The 18523-nt window shown below is 36.3% G+C and overlaps 1 protein-coding gene across 2 annotated transcripts; it reads left to right on the forward strand.

Annotated features, from left to right (window-relative positions):
• Positions 1-145: 145 nt before the first annotated feature.
• Positions 146-15657, forward strand: LOC140170090 (uncharacterized). Of its 2 annotated transcripts, none has more exons than XM_072193410.1 (4): positions 146-744; positions 8495-8584; positions 11951-12390; positions 15572-15657. In XM_072193410.1, exons 1-4 carry the CDS (start codon positions 267-269, stop codon positions 15578-15580), a joined length of 1017 nt encoding a protein of 338 aa, XP_072049511.1. In that variant the 5' UTR covers positions 146-266; the 3' UTR covers positions 15581-15657. The 2 variants fall into 2 exon arrangements, with proteins under 2 accessions (XP_072049511.1, XP_072049512.1); XM_072193411.1 differs by having other exon boundaries at positions 11951-12384.
• The last annotated feature ends 2866 nt before the right edge of the window (positions 15658-18523 follow it).

Below are 18523 nucleotides of genomic sequence, written 5' to 3' on the forward strand. Positions count from 1 at the left end.
TGCAACAAATTGAAACTAAAATGTATAGAAAAATATTGTTTCAATATTTTGCTGCTTTTTTGTCATATATAAATAGTTAAAAATGACAAAACTAACGTTTTCTAGATTGGTGCTCCTCATCATAAAGGGAACACAACCTCATTCGTAAACAAATCTTTTTACTTCCGGGTCTACACTGATCACACAAGCCGCGCGCAAGATCAGGTGGAAAGCTTATAAAGCTAGCTAGAAAGATCAAGAGTCCACATAATTTAGAAGTCTGCAAAATGGAAGAACCAGATAGAGACAGTCACACAAGTAATCAGGGTGAAGTAGACAGAAAACGTCATAAAAAACATCATAAAATAAGAGCCAAATGCTGTGGTGATGTCGGTTGCACAAAATTTTGTATGGGAAAAGTGTCAAAACATGTGAGGAAGAAACTGAAACGTAAAGTGAAAGAAGCCTTGTCCCGGGCCTTGTCCGCGTCCGATGATACTGATGATCCAGATGATCCAGAAGAAGCACATAAGTTTGTCTTACAGTTCATGAGAGGTTGTGAGATAAGTAACTTTGGATCTCGCAGTAAGCATCGCAAGAAGGTTTCGTGGACATATTTTATTCCCGCCGCTCTACCAAAAATGGAAGATTTTCAGGCTCATTGGAATGCAGATGATATTGAAAAGGTAGAAGTGTGCCAACGAGCCTTCTTGGAGGTGTTTGGTATTAATGAACGATTCATAAGAACTGCTAGAGAGGTACAGTGTAAGTATTTATTGTAACAGTCAAATTGTCAGACTCAATCTCTAGAGCTGGATTCGCTGAAGGAGGAGCATGACATGTGATATCGTGTAAACCAAGTTCAGAAGTACGTAAACACAAAACACAGCCGATCACAAAGGGCGATCACATTAGACTAGCTTGCCAGTCTCGTGTACGCCGTTTGTACACTGAGACCGGCTTATGCCATTTTGTGTGTGGGATTTACACACTTAACGTTTTGCGCAGCTCAAACATTTCAACAATTTTTTTTGCAATTCAGTCAATTTATATATGAAATTGGTACTCACATATCTCCAAATCATACATTAGTTATCTTATTCAATGTATCCAAGTAAATTAAACTTGGAATTTCTGATACTTTAATTTTAAAGATAATTTCCAAGCCGTCGACCCCCCTACGTCCGACAAGCGTGATTGGTGGTGAAACAATGCAAGTCACGAGATGACCCACCTCATGTACAGCCGGTTTCTGTCGTCAAGTCGTGTTCGCGATACAGCCACGTGCACAAGTGAGGTCGAGACTAATTGGTGACGTCGATAACAACGAGTAAACAAAATGGCTGGGAGAACTGAGAAAGTCGTGGTTTTTCTTTTAATGTTTCATCGTGACGATCAGAAACATCAAAAAACTTTTTTTGACTGCGCTTGATATGCTAACGATATACATTGTACAGCAGGGTTGTCACTACACTGGTCGGTGCCGGTCGGTAGTAACCAGCACTCAGGCAGACCAACCGGCACTCAAGGGAATATGAGGACTTGCCAACCGGCACTAAAGTAGAGAAATTGTACTTTTTACCCTAAAAAACAGCTGGAAAGTGACGCATGAGAGTATTTTGGACAAATATCATGGAAATTTAGCCGGCACTAAATTCAGCCTAGTGACAACCCTGTTGTACAGGTACATTGAAGGATATAAATTGGATGGTAAATAAGCCAAATATTGCAAGAAATCTACTCGCTAGAATCCTAGCGAGCCCACAAAAAATGTCCGTCCATGCGAAAGTAATATTGACAACGTAAAATCGAGTCAATTATCTATTAAGAGTAGGGTGGTACGTCACATGAAAATTTCAACCCCACCCCCGGAATTACTTTTTCTGTCAGGATTGTTCCTTCTGCAAAATGATTTAAAAAACGTTTTGACTCAATCGGACAATCCGTTGCGAAGATACGGTCTTTTAAATATTCACAAAATTTGCCATTTTTACCCCATTTTTAGGAAAATCCTGATTTTGTCATAAACTTATATTCATCATGAAGCGATAATTGTGGGAATAAAGCGAAAGAAGGCATGAGATGTATTGTTTTTGTTTATAAATTTAATGTTCATTAAATGCAAATTTATATTAAAAATCCAACGGGGGTCATAATTGCTATATTTGCTTCTTTACAACATTTTTAAAATGGCTGAAATCACAAAAATAACTCTTTTGCCAGGACTTTTAAGGTACCGGTACAATGTAAATATGTGTGATTTTCACCATTGAGGGCGCTATTATGTGCCAATTATGACCTTCAAAGGCCTGTATTTCCTAAACTACACAACCAAAAAATGATCTGATTTTTGCACAGGATTTTGCTCTGAGGGTCTAGATTGTAAAACTGAATAAAGCATAATTGTACATCTTTGGGAAAATAGTTTTATTTGATGACAAAAATTTATTTTGTGCATAACTTTTTTATGCGTGACCGTACAAAAATGCTATTCACCTTCATTACGAGCACAAAATTTTCTATCTAATTAGGTAGTCGGGTTTGCACAGAGGTTACTACATTGTAGGAGACAAATTATATGGAATTCAAAATGCCCAAAAGTTTTCCAACTGCTGCAGAATCTGTTACAATTTCCACCATACATTTGTATATGTACATGTAGGCAGGGGTACACCAGACAGGGTCTAATTCTGCATAAAACCGGGCAACGTTATTTCTATAGATCTGCTGCGCATTCAAATTGCATTGTATTGCATCGTAATTTCATTTGTGTCTATGCTAATTATGTTTACACAACATGAACTCACGTGTTTTCAAGCAAATTCGCCGATAATAGGTGATCAAAAGCGATCGGAATGTTACAAAAGTACAGATCGCATTCAGCTTACTGCATATGAGATGATCTTTGGAAAAATACGGCATAATTTGTCTTGGTGTTTGCGGAATGCCATGCAGTAAAATATTAATACGTTGCGGCAATTCATGATTGACAACTAACAATCGGCGTGTCCTTCAGATCCTCCGCTGTCAATTTCTTATCCACTCACTAATCCTCACAAAAGCTTTGTGTTGATTACGTAATGTGTGGAGGTAAATTGCAAAAAGTACAATGAAATAATGAGTAGGGCGGGCTCAGAGGCGGGTTTCTTCTTCATCTTACGTAACAGTATTGTTCTCCAAAAAACCGGAAGCTTGTCGTTTGGAGCTCTAGCTGAAATACAGCAAGATAATGTAAGATAGTAAATGTAAACCTGTATTTTAGCTAGAGTATCTCGAGCTAGGGTACACACAATAGCTAGCATTGTGGCCACCCTATGATTTATAAGAGTAATATTTGCCCTTTACTGAAGTGTAATTTTAGCAATATTGTTGATTCGATTGCCTGTCGTAATCGGCTGTGTTAGTGTGTTTACTTCTGAATAGTGCTGTCGTTGGCACCGTTTTTAATGTTGACATGTCGATGTCGATATAATTCGTATACCGACGTTGACAGTGTGTCGACATACAAAAAAAATTCTAAATTTTTTTTTTTTTAATTTTCAAAAACATTTTTTTTTTTACAAAGTTGGATACAGTTGTACATTTTAATTACTTTTGCTTCTATTGAACAGCTAGCAATGCATACTAATTCATTGTGTCCCTGACTGTTCAATAGAAGCAAAGGTACGGTAATCAAAATATAATACAAATTTATCCAACTTTGTAAAAAAATTAGCATTTTTTTTTTTTAGTAGCAGTATTTCTCTGGTTCCAACCTTGAATAGCATTAGCAATTAATTTTGGGCCTACAACTTGCTTTTCTGGCCAAAAATATTTTTGGCCATGCGTTTTGAACCCAAAAAGGGTGGTGGTGTCACACTTTTCACCATGATCGTTTTGTTTTTTGAGCATATCTTTTAAAAAAGTACAAGAAACTATGGCATTAAATTTGGTACCAAATGAAAGCTAATATATTAATGATGAATTATGGAAAGTTACATGAAGGTATCTTGAACAGAAGCAGAATGACATTCAATCCAGTGACCCAAGTCAGGGGTGGTGGAGGCAGCGGCTCACTATGTACAAACTCAATGGGAAATTTCAGTGCAAAAATGTTGAAATTTGTTTTTAAACTACAATGTAAGTGTACCGGTATATCAATAAATTTGGTATCAATAGAAAGCTGACATTGTTATCTGAACTTTTATTGTAAAATAGTTGAAACATTAAACTGCCTTGAGCTAATGCTAGGGGCATGTGCTTTGAACTCGACATCTAAAATGGGTGAGAGTGGCATCACATTTTTCACTGTAATCATTAGGTTTTTTTAATGTATCATTGGAATAAAAATAGATTTGATAGTAAATTTGGTATCAAATGACAGCTAAAACACCAAACATTAATTATGGAAAAGTGTCAATAAGATATCTTGAACATAGATGGGACTCAATCCAATTGGCCAAGGCAGTGGTGGTGGTGGAGGTAGCAGGGCACTCTGCACAAAACTGAAAGCCAAGGTTTCATTTTGGGAGCCTCGTAGTCGGTGTGCAAATATGTTGCTATTTACTTGAAAATGAGTGTTTATCAAACAATTTGGTATCAAAAGAAAGCTGACATTATTATCTACACTTTTATTTTGTACAAAGTTAAAATAGTTAGCTGCTTTAGGATATGGTAGGCCAATGTTCTCCAAGACAATAAGAAAAATTAGTTCTATTTCGGTCACTTTTTGAAGGGCTGTATCATTTTACGAAAGTGTTAACCCCCATACATTTATATTGCAGGAAAGCCCTTACTCTGATCTATTAGAAAATGACATAAATAAGATGCAGGGGTAACACAGAAATGTTAGTGACATTATACCCCTGTACCACTGTCAGCTGATGTTTTGTCTCATTCACATAAATGTAGCATTAGAACCTTGCATCTGACAGTGTTTCTTAGCCTCTTGCTAAATTCCTTGTTCAATTTCCATTCAGAAAATGTATACTTTTATCATGCTGGGGGTTATGGTTTTAAAAATATGGGCATTTGAAGGTGAAAGAGTGTCGCGAATTTCAAAAATCAGTGTGTGACGAAAAGTCGGCGAAGTTAAAACACATGCATGGCCTTTTTGAAAATTTAAATTTTTCTATTTTTTTTTTTTCATTTTTTTGCTGAACCATGAAATGGTATCAGCCTATATTAGTGTATGTTACTAGCTTACTTACTAGCTTACTTACTAGCTTACTGACTAACCATTTGGTCTAAAATGGACATATCTCTAAATGCCACAAAGGTATGACCCCCAAATGGTGTCATATGAAAGAAAAAATGTAAAGAATATAATAAAAATATTTCCAAACGTCAGAGGTCATCCAGGGGTCACAGAGGTCAAAAAGGGTCATTTTAACCGAAGATGCTCCGATTGAGCTGAAATTTAAATGCAATGATCAATATGACATTCTAAACATGTTGAAAGTATTTTAAAATTCATTTAAAGTCATTAAGGGCAATAAAGGGGTCAAAGGTCAAGTTTTTCAAAATGCTCCAATTGAGCTGAAATTTAAATGCAATGATCCTTATGACATTTTTAACATTTAAAAAATATTTTTAAATTCATTTTCAGGTCATTAAGGGGTCATAAAGGGGTCAAAGGTCAAGTTTTTCAAAATGTTCCAATTGAGCTGAAATTTATATGCAGTGATCCATATGACATTCTAAACATTTTAAAAACATTTTAAGATTCAATTAAGGGGTCATAAAGGGGTCAAAGGTCAAGTTTTCCAAAATGCTCCGATTGAGCTGAAATTTAAACGCAATGATCCTTATGACATTCTAAACATGTTGAAAGTATTTTAAAATTCATTTAAAGTCATTGAGGGGCAATAAAGGGGTCAAAGGTCAAGTTTTACAATGCTTCAATTGAGCTGAAATTTAAATGCAATGATCCTTATGACATTCTTAACATGTTTTAAATATTTTAAAATTCATTTAAGGTCATTAAGGGGGTCATACAGAGGTCAAAAGTCAAGTTTTCAAAATGCCAGCTTTCCACAATCAAGGTATATTAAAACGGCAATTAATGAAACAGTCTTATTAAAATGAATACTATCCAGCACAGTATTGCTGCTTGATCAGATCGTCACAGTCATCCGCCTAACTTACCTCGTGCCCTTGCAAAGGCCTCGTGCCCTTGCAAAGGGCACAGTTGCTCTAGTTTATTTTATATTCTTTACTTTTCCTCTTTCATTAACACCACTCAGGCGGTCATACCTTCGTAGCATTTCGAGATTATGTCCATTACAGACTCCGGGTGACAGTGGTATAGGCCTACCACAATATACTGCTGAAGCCACATGGTTCAGCTATGGTGCGGTTATCGCTCTAGTTTTTTGATGTCGACATGTTGAGATACGTGCCGATGTCGACATAAGGCATGTCGACGACGGCACCACTTCTGAACTTCCATTGCAGTGTCATGCTTCAGCGAATTTTGAATGCAATGGTCTCTAGCCTAGAATGTGAGCTACATGCATGTACATGTATGAGAGCTCTATCGGTGCGCAAGTTCAAAGGTAACTTTTAGCTGTATAATCTTGGTGGAAATTCATCGCCACACCAGCATGTGCTGGTGTAATATACGAGGGGGTATCCAAAAGTTTTGACATCACCCAGAAGGAAAAGAGCTATATTGATGAAATTTTGTCAGTGTAATCACTGATCCTTATGTACACTATGGTCCAAAAATGGTCTCATAAGTATGTTTACTTTCTTTACATGGGGCACTAGATGGGCAGTAGGCTCATAACCTGCAATATGGTGAAAATTGAGGCATGCGTCATGATTAAGTTCCTGCATTTGAAGGGTTAGGCCTACAATGCTCAGAAAATCTACGGTGATGATTGCCCATCATATGGCACTATTGCTTTTTGAAAAAGGAATTTCCAAACTGGCCACATGTCCCTCACAGATGAGCCAAGAAGTGGGCGTCCATCACTTACGGATGATGCGGCCACAGTGAAAAAACTCAAGAAAGTGGAGGATCTTATCACGAAAAGGTTATGCGCCAACTTCCCATCTAGCGCCACCTGTGAAGAAAGTAAACATACTTATGAGACCATTTTTGGACCACAATGTACATAAGGACCAGTGATTACACTGACAAAATTTCATCGGTATAGCACTTTCACTTCTGTGTGATGTCAAAAACTTTTGGATACCCCCTCGTAAGCATGCAATCGGAGCAAAATATGTGATAGTTCCGCAATATTTTGTATAATAGTTGCAAATACACATTCATCAGCTTTCACTCGCCCCTTCCCCACCCCCCATTTATCAATGTTGGGCTTGGGAGACTTATAATAATGTAGAAATTATGACGATTTTGTCCAAATCAACATTGCAATAGGGGGGCGGGGAAGGATGTTGGCCAATTAACACTCTAGTGTGGCAGCATTTTTCACCAGGGTTGTACTGTAGATGCATGAAGAAGTCTACATTTTGTTGATGGAGCTTAGTCATTAGACAACCGCAACTCTTTTAAAAAGGGCATTTTGTGATCCACAGCCTCATCCCCCCACTTTTCTCAAAAAAAGGTTGAGATTTTGATACCACTGGCAGGGGTTCAAATTCGCAATCAATTGCGGGAACCTGTTTAGGTTCTCGCAAAGGGCTCTTCGGTTCTCATCAAAACCAGGCTTCTGATTCCTGCAAAATATTGAGAAAAATAGGTAACCTTAATTTTTGTGCAGTTTTTCTGACAGACAATGCATGTTGCTTTCACTACCCTTTCACAATGCTCAAACTTAAAACTAGTTCTAAGTTCATCTGACCAATCAGCCACTGTTGCCTTTGTCACTGATTGAACTTTTGCCTTGGAACAAGGGATAGATTAACTACCAGAGCATTAATTTATGAATACAATTAATATATCGCCCTGCACTATCATATTTCTGCTGCAGAAAGGTAAAATATAACACAACATGCAATCTGAGACTTTGAAGATTACGAGAACCAATTTTGGTTCTCCTAGTTGTAATCCAGCGAGAACCTTCAGGAGAACTGGTTCTCGGGTTCTCCTAGAATTTGAAACCCTGACTGGAAACGTCTGGTTACATAATGATTATGTACAAAATGTACAGTACCAAAAATTTCTTGCAGATTAATTCGTTTTGCAAAAATATCGTCAAATTTGAATTTCGTTCTGGACTTCTGGTATACCCCGGTACGCGGTACCTGAATGAAATTATAACAGTGGCCGATATGGAGCAGTGTACAGTAGTACACAAAATCATGCATAACTCGCAAATGCAAAATTGGAATCATTTGAAATTTAGGGAATAAGCTTTTTTCGTGGATATCTACTGAAAAATGTCATAAATAGAGGAAGCTAGGATCACAAAATCCACCTTTAAATTATTTAGTGATACCCCGGTACATTGTGCAGTGCAACCCCAACCCTGATTAAATTGAAATTTGCAGTGATTCATGAACCATAAATATTATTTTCTTCTTCTCTAACATGTATATATTTGATTTTGTATTCTTATTGTAGCTAAGACAATTAGGGGAGAAGAGGTGAAGCCAATGAAGAGAAAGCTAAGGAAGAAAAAGCTACAAAATGTAGCAAACTTAAGGCAACAAGGTAATGAATTTAAAAAAAATGTTTTTTCAACTGAGCCATAGCTAGGCACTGTAGAGGAGAGCAAAAGATTGAAATCTATAGTAGGCCTACCGTATTCATTCCAATAAGCATCCAGGGCACTTTACAAAGTTATTTTGGGTGGGTGCTTATTTTTTACCTGGTTTACCAATTTTTTTCTTAAGGGTCGTTTGTTAGAGACAAATTTACCTACATGTACGTTATTGGCTTTTCTGATGCAGTAAATGTATTGCAAGTTTACACAGGACTTCAAATCCTCAAGCTATTTCACTGTATCAATATGTCTATCAGTCACTTCAACATTAATGGTACCCTTTAGCAAATTGAAAATACCCTGGGTGGGTGCTATATAAATTGGGGTATGGGCGCTTATTGGAACGAATATGGTAGTAGGATGGGCTTTAAATGGCTCATACTTTGTTTTGCTTGGTAAACAGGTTGAATGACAAAATCAGGTGGGTCTGAGAAAAAAGTGTACATTTGTTGCATTTTTATTAGCAAAAATCTCATTGCCCAAGGGTAAATTCTACATACATGGTCGCATGTCATAAGTTGGGTACAATTTCCATTACATGGTCAAAAATGACAAAAAATGTGTTTTTGGATATGTTGTATATATTGACAATCTCTAATAATTAACACCATTTTAACCTTAACACATGCTTAATTTTTGAGATAATGCTTAATTAGTAATTAATTAATACACAGGTGTCTATGTAAATCTCAATTTTCAAATGCGTTTTTCTCAAATCGGACCTCAATTACAAAAATGACTGTAAATTTTTTATTTTATGCAAGAATGTCATCAGATTTGGAGGATATGTTCTGAATACATTAATGCTTCAAATGAACTTTTAAAATAATTGTACATAAGTTAATTACATTGTGAAGGTCAATGACCTTTTTACGAGTAATTAGCAAGATGGTTATTCTATTATTGAGGAAATGAATATCAAGAAGAGAAATGTACATTAGCATATTGCTAAAATTACTGAAATTCAACTAGGATTTCATTAAAAATGAAAAAAATGGGACATATAACCCTTTAAGGTGGTACTACACACCTTAATAAATTTGTGACTATTTTTGCATTTTTCTCAAAAAATAATATCACACTGGTAACAAAAGTCATGTATATTAGAGGGGACAAGAATCCAGTTACTACACTGGAATTTCAGTGACTCAAGACAAGCGGTACATTATTTATGATAAGAAAAGAGGTACCGCTAGAACATACCTCATTCCTTAACATATATAATGACCCTTGTCTTGAATCACTGAAATTTCAGTGAAGTATTTGGATTTCTTGCCCCTATAATATACATATAACTTTTGTTACCAGTGTGTAGTTACTTTTTGAGAAAAATGCAAAATTAGTCACAAAATTTATCAGGGGTGTAGTACCACCTTAAGTAGTCAGTAATTGTTTTAATTGTACAAATTTAACATTCAAAGCTGTCAATACATCATACCCTCCCTAGATTTGAAAAAAGTAACCAGTAGTTTTGACATGCTGACATGTGAATTTTTACATAGGCCCTATTGTACACTCCCGCATCCGCCTGCTCCACATCCGCCTGCTCCTCCACCCCTGGCATTTTTCATTTCAACTGATGTGATTTTTTTACTGAATAATGTATAATTATATGCTTCAGTAGACTGAAAGAGTATAATATTAGGCTTAAAATGAGGTATCAACCACTGCTGTAGGATATGGGGTTACGGAAAGCCAGTCAAATTTGTATCGCAATTTTCAGAAAAGTGTAATCCCTCCACCCTTTTAGCATACCCAACTTATGACATGCGACCACATATTAAATTACGGTACCTTATTAAGGGGCTGCATTTGCTGGTAGGGTAAAAACTTGTTTCTAAAAGGGGTGTTTCAAAAAATTTTGGTCACGCATGTGTACATGTACACTATCATACTTGAACTATAAACAGGGGGCGGCAAGAACAACTTAAGGCCAGAGTAATGTCAGAGAACATGGACCTTTTCGAGCATCATTATTTCTGAATTGTATGTCCAAAGTATGTAAAACTATACATTTTTGGAAAGAAAATGAGTCAAGGAATCCTATGGTGACGTCAGATTTTTTCAAAAACCTCAAGTTTTTGAAAAAATCACAAAAATTCACTTTTTTACCCCAATTTTTTTTTGACAACTTAGAAAAAAATCTGTTTGGAGTAAAAAAAAATCAGTTAGCTTTTCATGAAGAAGAGACATTAACTTAGGGAAGGTTTTTTTATTTTTTCTAAATTTCGAAATATTGAAAAAAACATGTGCAAAAAGCAATTTTGTCACTCTATTAAGCTAAAAATTGCATATAATGGTGTATATTTTTGTTTGAAACAAATATTTTGAAAAAATTAGAAAACCTTCCCTAGACCTTGATGTACTCTAAACGATAGTGCAAAAGTTTACCTTTTGCTTATGTATTTTCAAGTTATCTTGTCACAAAAATCGTGCAATATTGTCAAAAGTGAACTCTGCAAAATCAATGTTTTAGTTAAAAAAATGTCAACATTATGCACTAAACGTCCTTATATTTTAAAGCGGTAAGACTTTCACACTTGTAAAAGTTGCATGGTTTATGCATCTTTTTGCACCAATGAATCTATAATGTCTGCTTTTAGTGCGCCAAAATTCAAAATAATTAAAAAAATCTAAGTGGCATTTTAACTGCAAATTTTTGTTTTGTTTACACCACATTTGCTGGTGTTAACAACATACCGAATGCGCCTTGTCTACGTTGGACATACGGCCTACGCGCAGAGTTTCGCCGCATCACGCGACGCGAATCGCGTGCGTAATCACAATATTTGGCATTCGCGCATTTCTGACTCATTCTTCCCGCCAATTTACTAAGCTGTCTTGAGCCATGTGACTTTTTAAGAGTTGAAAAGAGTGAAATAAATCAAGCAAAAATACGAGTAAATAATTAGCAAGTTGTATTTTATCAGTTTCAAGTGAAAGAATACATCTTAGTGTTGATAAATATCAAATCTCAAATTCGGGCGTGGACGAATATGTGTTTTCCATTACTCTGGCCTTAAAGAGTGTAATTTCTTGCATTATGGGTACGGTGCTGTTAAGTCAAATGTAGGGATGGCATCGCAATGGATGAGAAGATTTGGTGTGAAGGTGTGCAGGACATATCTCAATGCCAAATGTCGAGATCCCAATATCTAAGGAATCACACACCAAAACCACACATACAGCTTTAAACAAGGTGTGCAGTTTGCAGCACACCAGTTTTTTTTCTTCAAAACTCAGTCTTTAAATAGTTGTGGTTTATTTTCACTTTATCTGATCATTTTCATTTAAATTTCATTCCATTTCTGCAGTTGATGATGGCAGACAAGCTGAAATGCTGCTTCTGAAGTCCATGTACAACTGGGATAACTTTGAGATCACCGACGAAACTTTGCAAGGGCTAGTCGACGAGGGATTCACTTCCCTACTCTCCATCTCATCAATACGTGAGGATGACTTAAAGTATCTGAAAAGGACTACAGGTATAAAGCAAGGTCAGGTGGCGCTGTTGAGACAAGCGGTGGCCGCCATCGGAAGCAGCACAATTAGTGCTTGCAAAGCACTTGTCCAGGCTTTACATGGTCCTGAAGACCAAGAGAACACTAGTATTGAGGTGCATTTTGAAAGCGGCGGTGGCGAGGTTGCAGCAATAATGGAGACATCCAGTGACATTGTGAATCCTGAGCCAGGCACAGCGATATTAGAATGTCGTAATGTGAGCCCGGAACCAGGTCCTAGTAGACAGGTAAAGGTGATATAATGCTCTATATAAACACATCAAAAGAAATAAGTTCCCCTCTGTACATGTCGTCATAACATTGTAAGGTTTCGTTTTGTACCAATATAACTAACTTTGAAATAATTATATGACTGTTTACAAAGTGCTGTGTGAAAATGAGAGATTTCCATGACTTCAGGGCTGAATGAGCCTAAATTGAAGGTAAAAACTGCCCTTATCAAAAGTCACTATTAAAGTAGGCCTATATATACTTGTCACAAAAGTTGATTCATGGCTTGTTACTAATGGAAAAACCCATGTGTTTGAGTGCAGTTTAAAATCCTCACCAAGTGAACATTTACTGTAATGTGTATCGATTCTTGATCATGGATGCAAATCCCCTTGGTGTTGGTGCAGAGTTCGGCACAGTGAGTTGTAAGATGGCTACATGTAGTTTCATTCCTTGTCCCAATACGCCTTGCAGTTAACAAGCGTATAGGCCTACTTTGTGACTTTTGGAAAGGGCAGTTTTTGTCTTCAATTTGGGTTCATTCAGCCATGAAGTCATGGACATCTTTCATTAAAACACTTAGTAAACAATCATATAATTATTTCTAAGTAAGTTTTATTGGTACAAAGTTTTACTTTACGATGTTATGACAAAATTTTCAGTGGGGGACTTATTTCTTTTGATGTGTTTAGTTTGTGATTCCCCATCTTCTAGTGATTCTGACGGATTGCTCTCTGTGTACATTTAATACAGCCAGGCCCGTAAACAGGATTTTTTTGAGAGAGGGGTGCAGACTTTTATGCATGCAAATTTACACCCCACCCCTCTTACGGGGGCATGAACAGTACTAACTTTTCAAATTAAATAAAAAAGTTGGAATCAAAATTTGACATTGCACCAATTGTAGAAACACTTTTTTTTTAAAATATTTCTCCCAACTTCCCCCCCCCATTTTGGTCATACTCGTAACCTTTATAAACCCTAACCCATCCAAAAATTTTATGTAACTTAATCTTAGCCCAAGTAAGTGAAGTAACCTTTAACCCAACCAAGAATATTGCTCTACCCTAGGGATATTGCAAAAATGTGACACGATCAAGGGGAATGAGTCGGATGTCGCTAATATTGATTTTGAGGTATTGGCAAAGAAAGTGTTAGAATTCTTTTGTTTTATATTGTTTTTAGCGATTGATAAATTGACATAACTTTGCAAAGAAAAGTCATATTAACATGGGGTTTTCTGTTTCTGAAAGCTATTTATATCCTCTTTAGAAACAAATGTAAATCTCATTTACCCCAAGACAGAGAAATTGAAAACACTCGGACGCAAAATTTGCATGCATGTTGGCAATCAGACACGACAACCATTTATTGACTTTTGTTTAAGACCCGCACCAGTACCTACAACAAATAAACAAACAAACAAACAAACAAACAAATTCTCAGCCGTATTATAGCCAAATATATAATAGGAGATTTTCTAATCGAGCGAATTACCCAACCCAAGACTCTAGCGAAACAACGACCAAAGGCGCAGAAAATCTCGTTTTAGCAAAAGCAAATGTGATCCAAACTTGACTCTGGTGGCCGCCACCCGAGGCTAAATTCTGAGCGTTTGACCCCGAACCCGTGGATCATTCATCAAATATCATGGCTGGAAACTCAACAATAAATTATGGTACTGGTGCATACAGATCCCACGCTCCCAAGTGGAATTCCTGAGACTCTTCAACAGGTGATCTACCTGAAGTTCGAAGGATCAAGTCTTAATGTTAGCATTCTATGACATATACATATATCATAATAAATAAATACAGAAAAGATAATTCAAAACCCAGCATTATTTTCTTTTGCTTACTGTGTGAAGTCTTTGACCTTATAAAAGACTACTTAACTGTTTTTGATGACACCGGACCTGTGCCTGCATGTAACAATACGATTGTCAATTCCTGTACATATATATAGTTTTGACGACTTACTTTCCCTCTTGAACTATCATTCTAAAAAGTTTGATACAGAACAATTATATAAATTTTATGTAGCAACATATTGAACACATGATCTAATTAAACAGTGTACATTGTAACTATGAAGATCTGAGAAAGGGAAATTAATTGCAAGTCACATGTAATTTTAATGATCGGCGCCAACTCTTTATTCCTCCCTCCTTATCTACAGGGACCATAATTCTTGATTTTTCTTTTAAACTTACAGACAGTTAAATGCTTTAATTAGCTATTATTTAACACACTACCATGTAGTAGATAAAATATATCTGTATTTATACAGGTCATTATCTCATTACTGTCACACATAATTATATTTTACTTCCTTCTCACATGTCCACACAGGGAGCGGGGGGTGGGAAGATTTTTGTTGTTGTCGTGTCCAATACAAAACCAACAGTGAATAAATCACCACCTAATCACGCTCGAAACCCGCTGGCGGCAAATCCCATTAGTTCCCGGTCGAGCCAAACAATACAAATTTATCTGCATGACAATGATTGACATCTGACCCGTAAACAATAACATGGATTGGTCCATTTCTCAGCAAGGGTAAATTGAGTTTAACTTGTTGCACTGTGTTAAACTTTATTTCTACCAAGGTTGACATGTGACTCATTTCCCTTGATCATGTCACAAATATACAATTTCCTGCGGCAATTGGTTTTATATTTTTGGTGGTTTTTCTATTAATTTTCAGTGGATTTAGACAACCCATGGACGTATTTTGATGTTTATAGTTTTAAATTTGAAAAAAAAAAGTTTGAAAAATTTGGAAAAAATTACAAGTTGTTTATCTTTAGTGCACGCTAAACTAATTTGTGTTTATCATTCCCCTATCATATAGAAATACATAGAAAACCCAGTGCATTTGAGTTGTGTATTTTACCTAGCTACAATAAGCTTTGCTGTTTGAGGAGAGCTAGAGCAATTCGTCCCCCATCACTCCCCTCAAATAAAGCTGAGGAGAGCCTTTTATTGCTTGCCTACCTTTGTTGTGACAATAATCACATATTGTGTACAGTACAGTAAAAATGCTCTCCTGTAGCACTCAAGGAGAACGATTAAAAGCTCCTCTGCACGTAACAATTGGCAAAGCCTGCTGCATGTACATACATAGGAAAAAATTAATGAAGAAGCAGAAAATATTGTAAAATTTTGTTTCTAAACTTGTGTTTTCTTGTGTGATTGATTGCAGGATAATTAACAGTATGGTGCTACAATGTCAGGATTTCGAAAGGAATTAATGTTTTATACTTCAAGTCTGGCCTCGAGTATGGTAGTCACACAAGCTAACCTATGTGTGTATACACACGCCTACAAGGACTGGCAGTTTGTGAGCATGTTTTCGGCCTAAACGAGAAAGAGCACTGACATCATTACCAAGTCTGTAAAGAAGCCAGCATTTCTGTGTGCCATTTGGGCCTCTTATATTTCTTTGGGGCCCTGATAAAAACTTTGCTGGCCATGGGGCTCTGGGCTCACCTTATTTTGAGAATTCTTGCTATTCACAATAATGGCGCCGCCAGCGGTTTGCGATGTATGTAATCGTGATGTATCATGGGAAAATTCGACATCCAAGTCCGCATGCCAATACTGAATATTACCATGCTATTACATAGGAACACGTGACAATATTTTTTTATTTTGTCAAAATAAAGGTGTTACACACGAATCGATACTCAAATGTGATTTGAAATGTGCACAATTAATTTTTTCTCTATCGATTTGCGTGTAATACCGTTATATTGACAAACTAAAAATATTGTCACATGTTCCTATGTAATAGCATGGTAATATTCGTATTGCGCGGACTTGGATGTCGACCTTTTCACATGATACATCACGATTACATCGCAAACCGCTGGCGGCGCCCTTATTGTGAATAGCGAGAATTGGTCATTACCTGTTCAAAACGATGTATCAAGGTGAAGTTGCTGTTCTTCATCCAGCGCAGCATTTGTTTTCATTACCAGACGAATGGCCATATCAAGGGTTAAGAACCAGAAATCATGACAAAATTCAATAGAAAACAACATTGTGGAGGAAAGATTGATTTTTGAAGGCCAAAGCAAGGAGCCAACTTATGCTCATTTTGTGAGAGCTGGTCATAGTGAGTTACGATTTTCTGGTTCTGAACCCTTGATATGTATGTACATGTAAGGTAGCATTGGGATGTTTACTATGTACATGTAGCTGTCAAGGACTGATTGATTTTAACCAAGCCAATTAGAACCAAGAATATCAACCTGGATTAAATCCACTAGGATGTCTCCAGTTCATCCCATAATTGGGCACTGTTTAGAATTATTAAATGTATTTAGATTTATTATTGTATTCAAATACATTGATAGCTATTCACGAAACTTTAGACATCAAAAAATACAAGTATAGCAGAGTATGCTGAAATTCGTTAGACAAGAAAAAGTAGCACTGACATTCTTTGCACATGTTATACATGTATTTCAAGGCATTATTCAGTGTTGGGACAACTGGTTATTTTATGCAATAATAATGATCAATGATCAATCTGGTGCAGTAATTTCCATACATTGTATGGGCAGCTCATCAGTGTGATTAAATCCATTTTAATTGGATAAATGATTGCCAATGATTTCCAGAGATCTGTCTTTTAGTCTATTTTCATTTAGGTTGGACAACACTTGATTATTTGCAAACATGAACAACATCAGCATTTTTCCAGATCTATTCTCAATTCAGTGATACTGTTAATTTGATGTGATTTTCAGTATCACAAGTTGGTTCACATTTTAATATCATAGTTTTATATACCCTGTTTACACAGAGCCTGAAGTTGACTTAAAGGGGCATTTCGTGATCCACAGCCTCATCCCCCCAAAAAAAAAAAAAAAAGTTGAGATTTTTACACCACTGGATACCTCTGGCTACATAATGTTTATGTACTAAATATTTCTTGCAGATTAATTTGTTTAGCAAAAATATCGCCAAATTTGAATTTCGTTCTGGTGCACCAGAACGAAATTACAACAGTGGTCTATGGAGCAGTGTAATACACATAATCATGCATAACTCACAAACGCAAAAATCGGAATCAACTGAAATTTTGGAAATAAGCTTTTTTCGTGGATATCTACTGAAAAATGTCATAAAAAGAGGATGCTAGGATCACAAAATCCTCCTTTAAGTCGAATTTGAACTTGACTTAATTTGTGTGTAAACAGGGTCGTCGTGTTTTAAACTTGACTTCAGATGTCGATTTCTATCGAATTCAATCTCAACTTCAAACTCGACTTTTGCAGTGTAGATGAACACGCAATTAGAAGTTGAGTTCACTAAATGATTATTGGAAGCATGAGCAAGTGCAATGGCGTAAAAGTTGAATTCACAGTTTGTTTTAAAGTCGACTACCGTGTAACCAGTCCTTGACAGCTACATGTACATGGGAAATACTCAGATTGGGTGTTTGTTTAAGCATTTTGTTCAGGTCTTTTTTGATGGAAATGTAAGATGTCATACAAGCCTTGGAATGTATGGGAGCAAATTTGCCCTCGTAAAGCCACCAATTGCGCCTGGTCTTTGCTTCTGGTTCATGTGAATTTTACAATGTTCTAAAACAAATTGCTCCTGGATCCAGTTTTGCACCTGATGCAGTAGAGCATGTATGCTATATTGTATATGCAGAAAAGGATTACTATTTGAAAATTACTTGACTGCTTCTTTAGAAAATGCTCCTGGTTCTTCTAAAATCCCAGTGAACCAGTCTGCTTATTTCAAGGTCTGCTGTCAAACCTATCACTCATATTTTCCCAATTTACCACTTTTCGGGCCACAATGATGTGCCAGTCTGTTGAGTATGTTTTAATGTACATTTGTAAGATAGTGTAACAAAGTTGTATTAGTACTCACAAAATTCTTTTTAAAATAAACTTTTCATAAATTATATTACATTGTATGTGTATTTTAAACGTACAATTTGTAATCAGTTTAAATTGTATGTACTGAATTCAGATTGTAAAGTTATTAGCTATGCTAATAATCTTAAGTTGGACTTTTATTTATCCAGAACTCAACATACAGAGAGAATCCTTATGTCTAGGATATTATGTCTGCCCTCTAGTGGTGACCTGCTGACAAAATGAGCGTAAAGTCGCAAATTGGGAAGTTTCGA

Source organism: Amphiura filiformis, chromosome 14 (genome assembly GCF_039555335.1).
Source record: "Amphiura filiformis chromosome 14, Afil_fr2py, whole genome shotgun sequence".
NCBI classification, from domain to species: domain Eukaryota; kingdom Metazoa; phylum Echinodermata; class Ophiuroidea; order Amphilepidida; family Amphiuridae; genus Amphiura; species Amphiura filiformis.

What these genes read in the sequence shown, in the direction of transcription:
- LOC140170090 (XM_072193410.1), top strand. Translation starts at nt 267, where the DNA reads ATGGAAGAACCAGATAGAGACAGTCACACAAGTAATCAGGGTGAAGTA. An exon ending in AACTGCTAGAGAGGTACAGT is followed by an intron (nt 745 to 8,494) that starts GTAAGTATTTAT and finishes TTCTTATTGTAG; the next exon opens with CTAAGACAATTAGGGGAGAA. An exon ending in AGCAAACTTAAGGCAACAAG is followed by an intron (nt 8,585 to 11,950) that starts GTAATGAATTTA and finishes CCATTTCTGCAG; the next exon opens with TTGATGATGGCAGACAAGCT.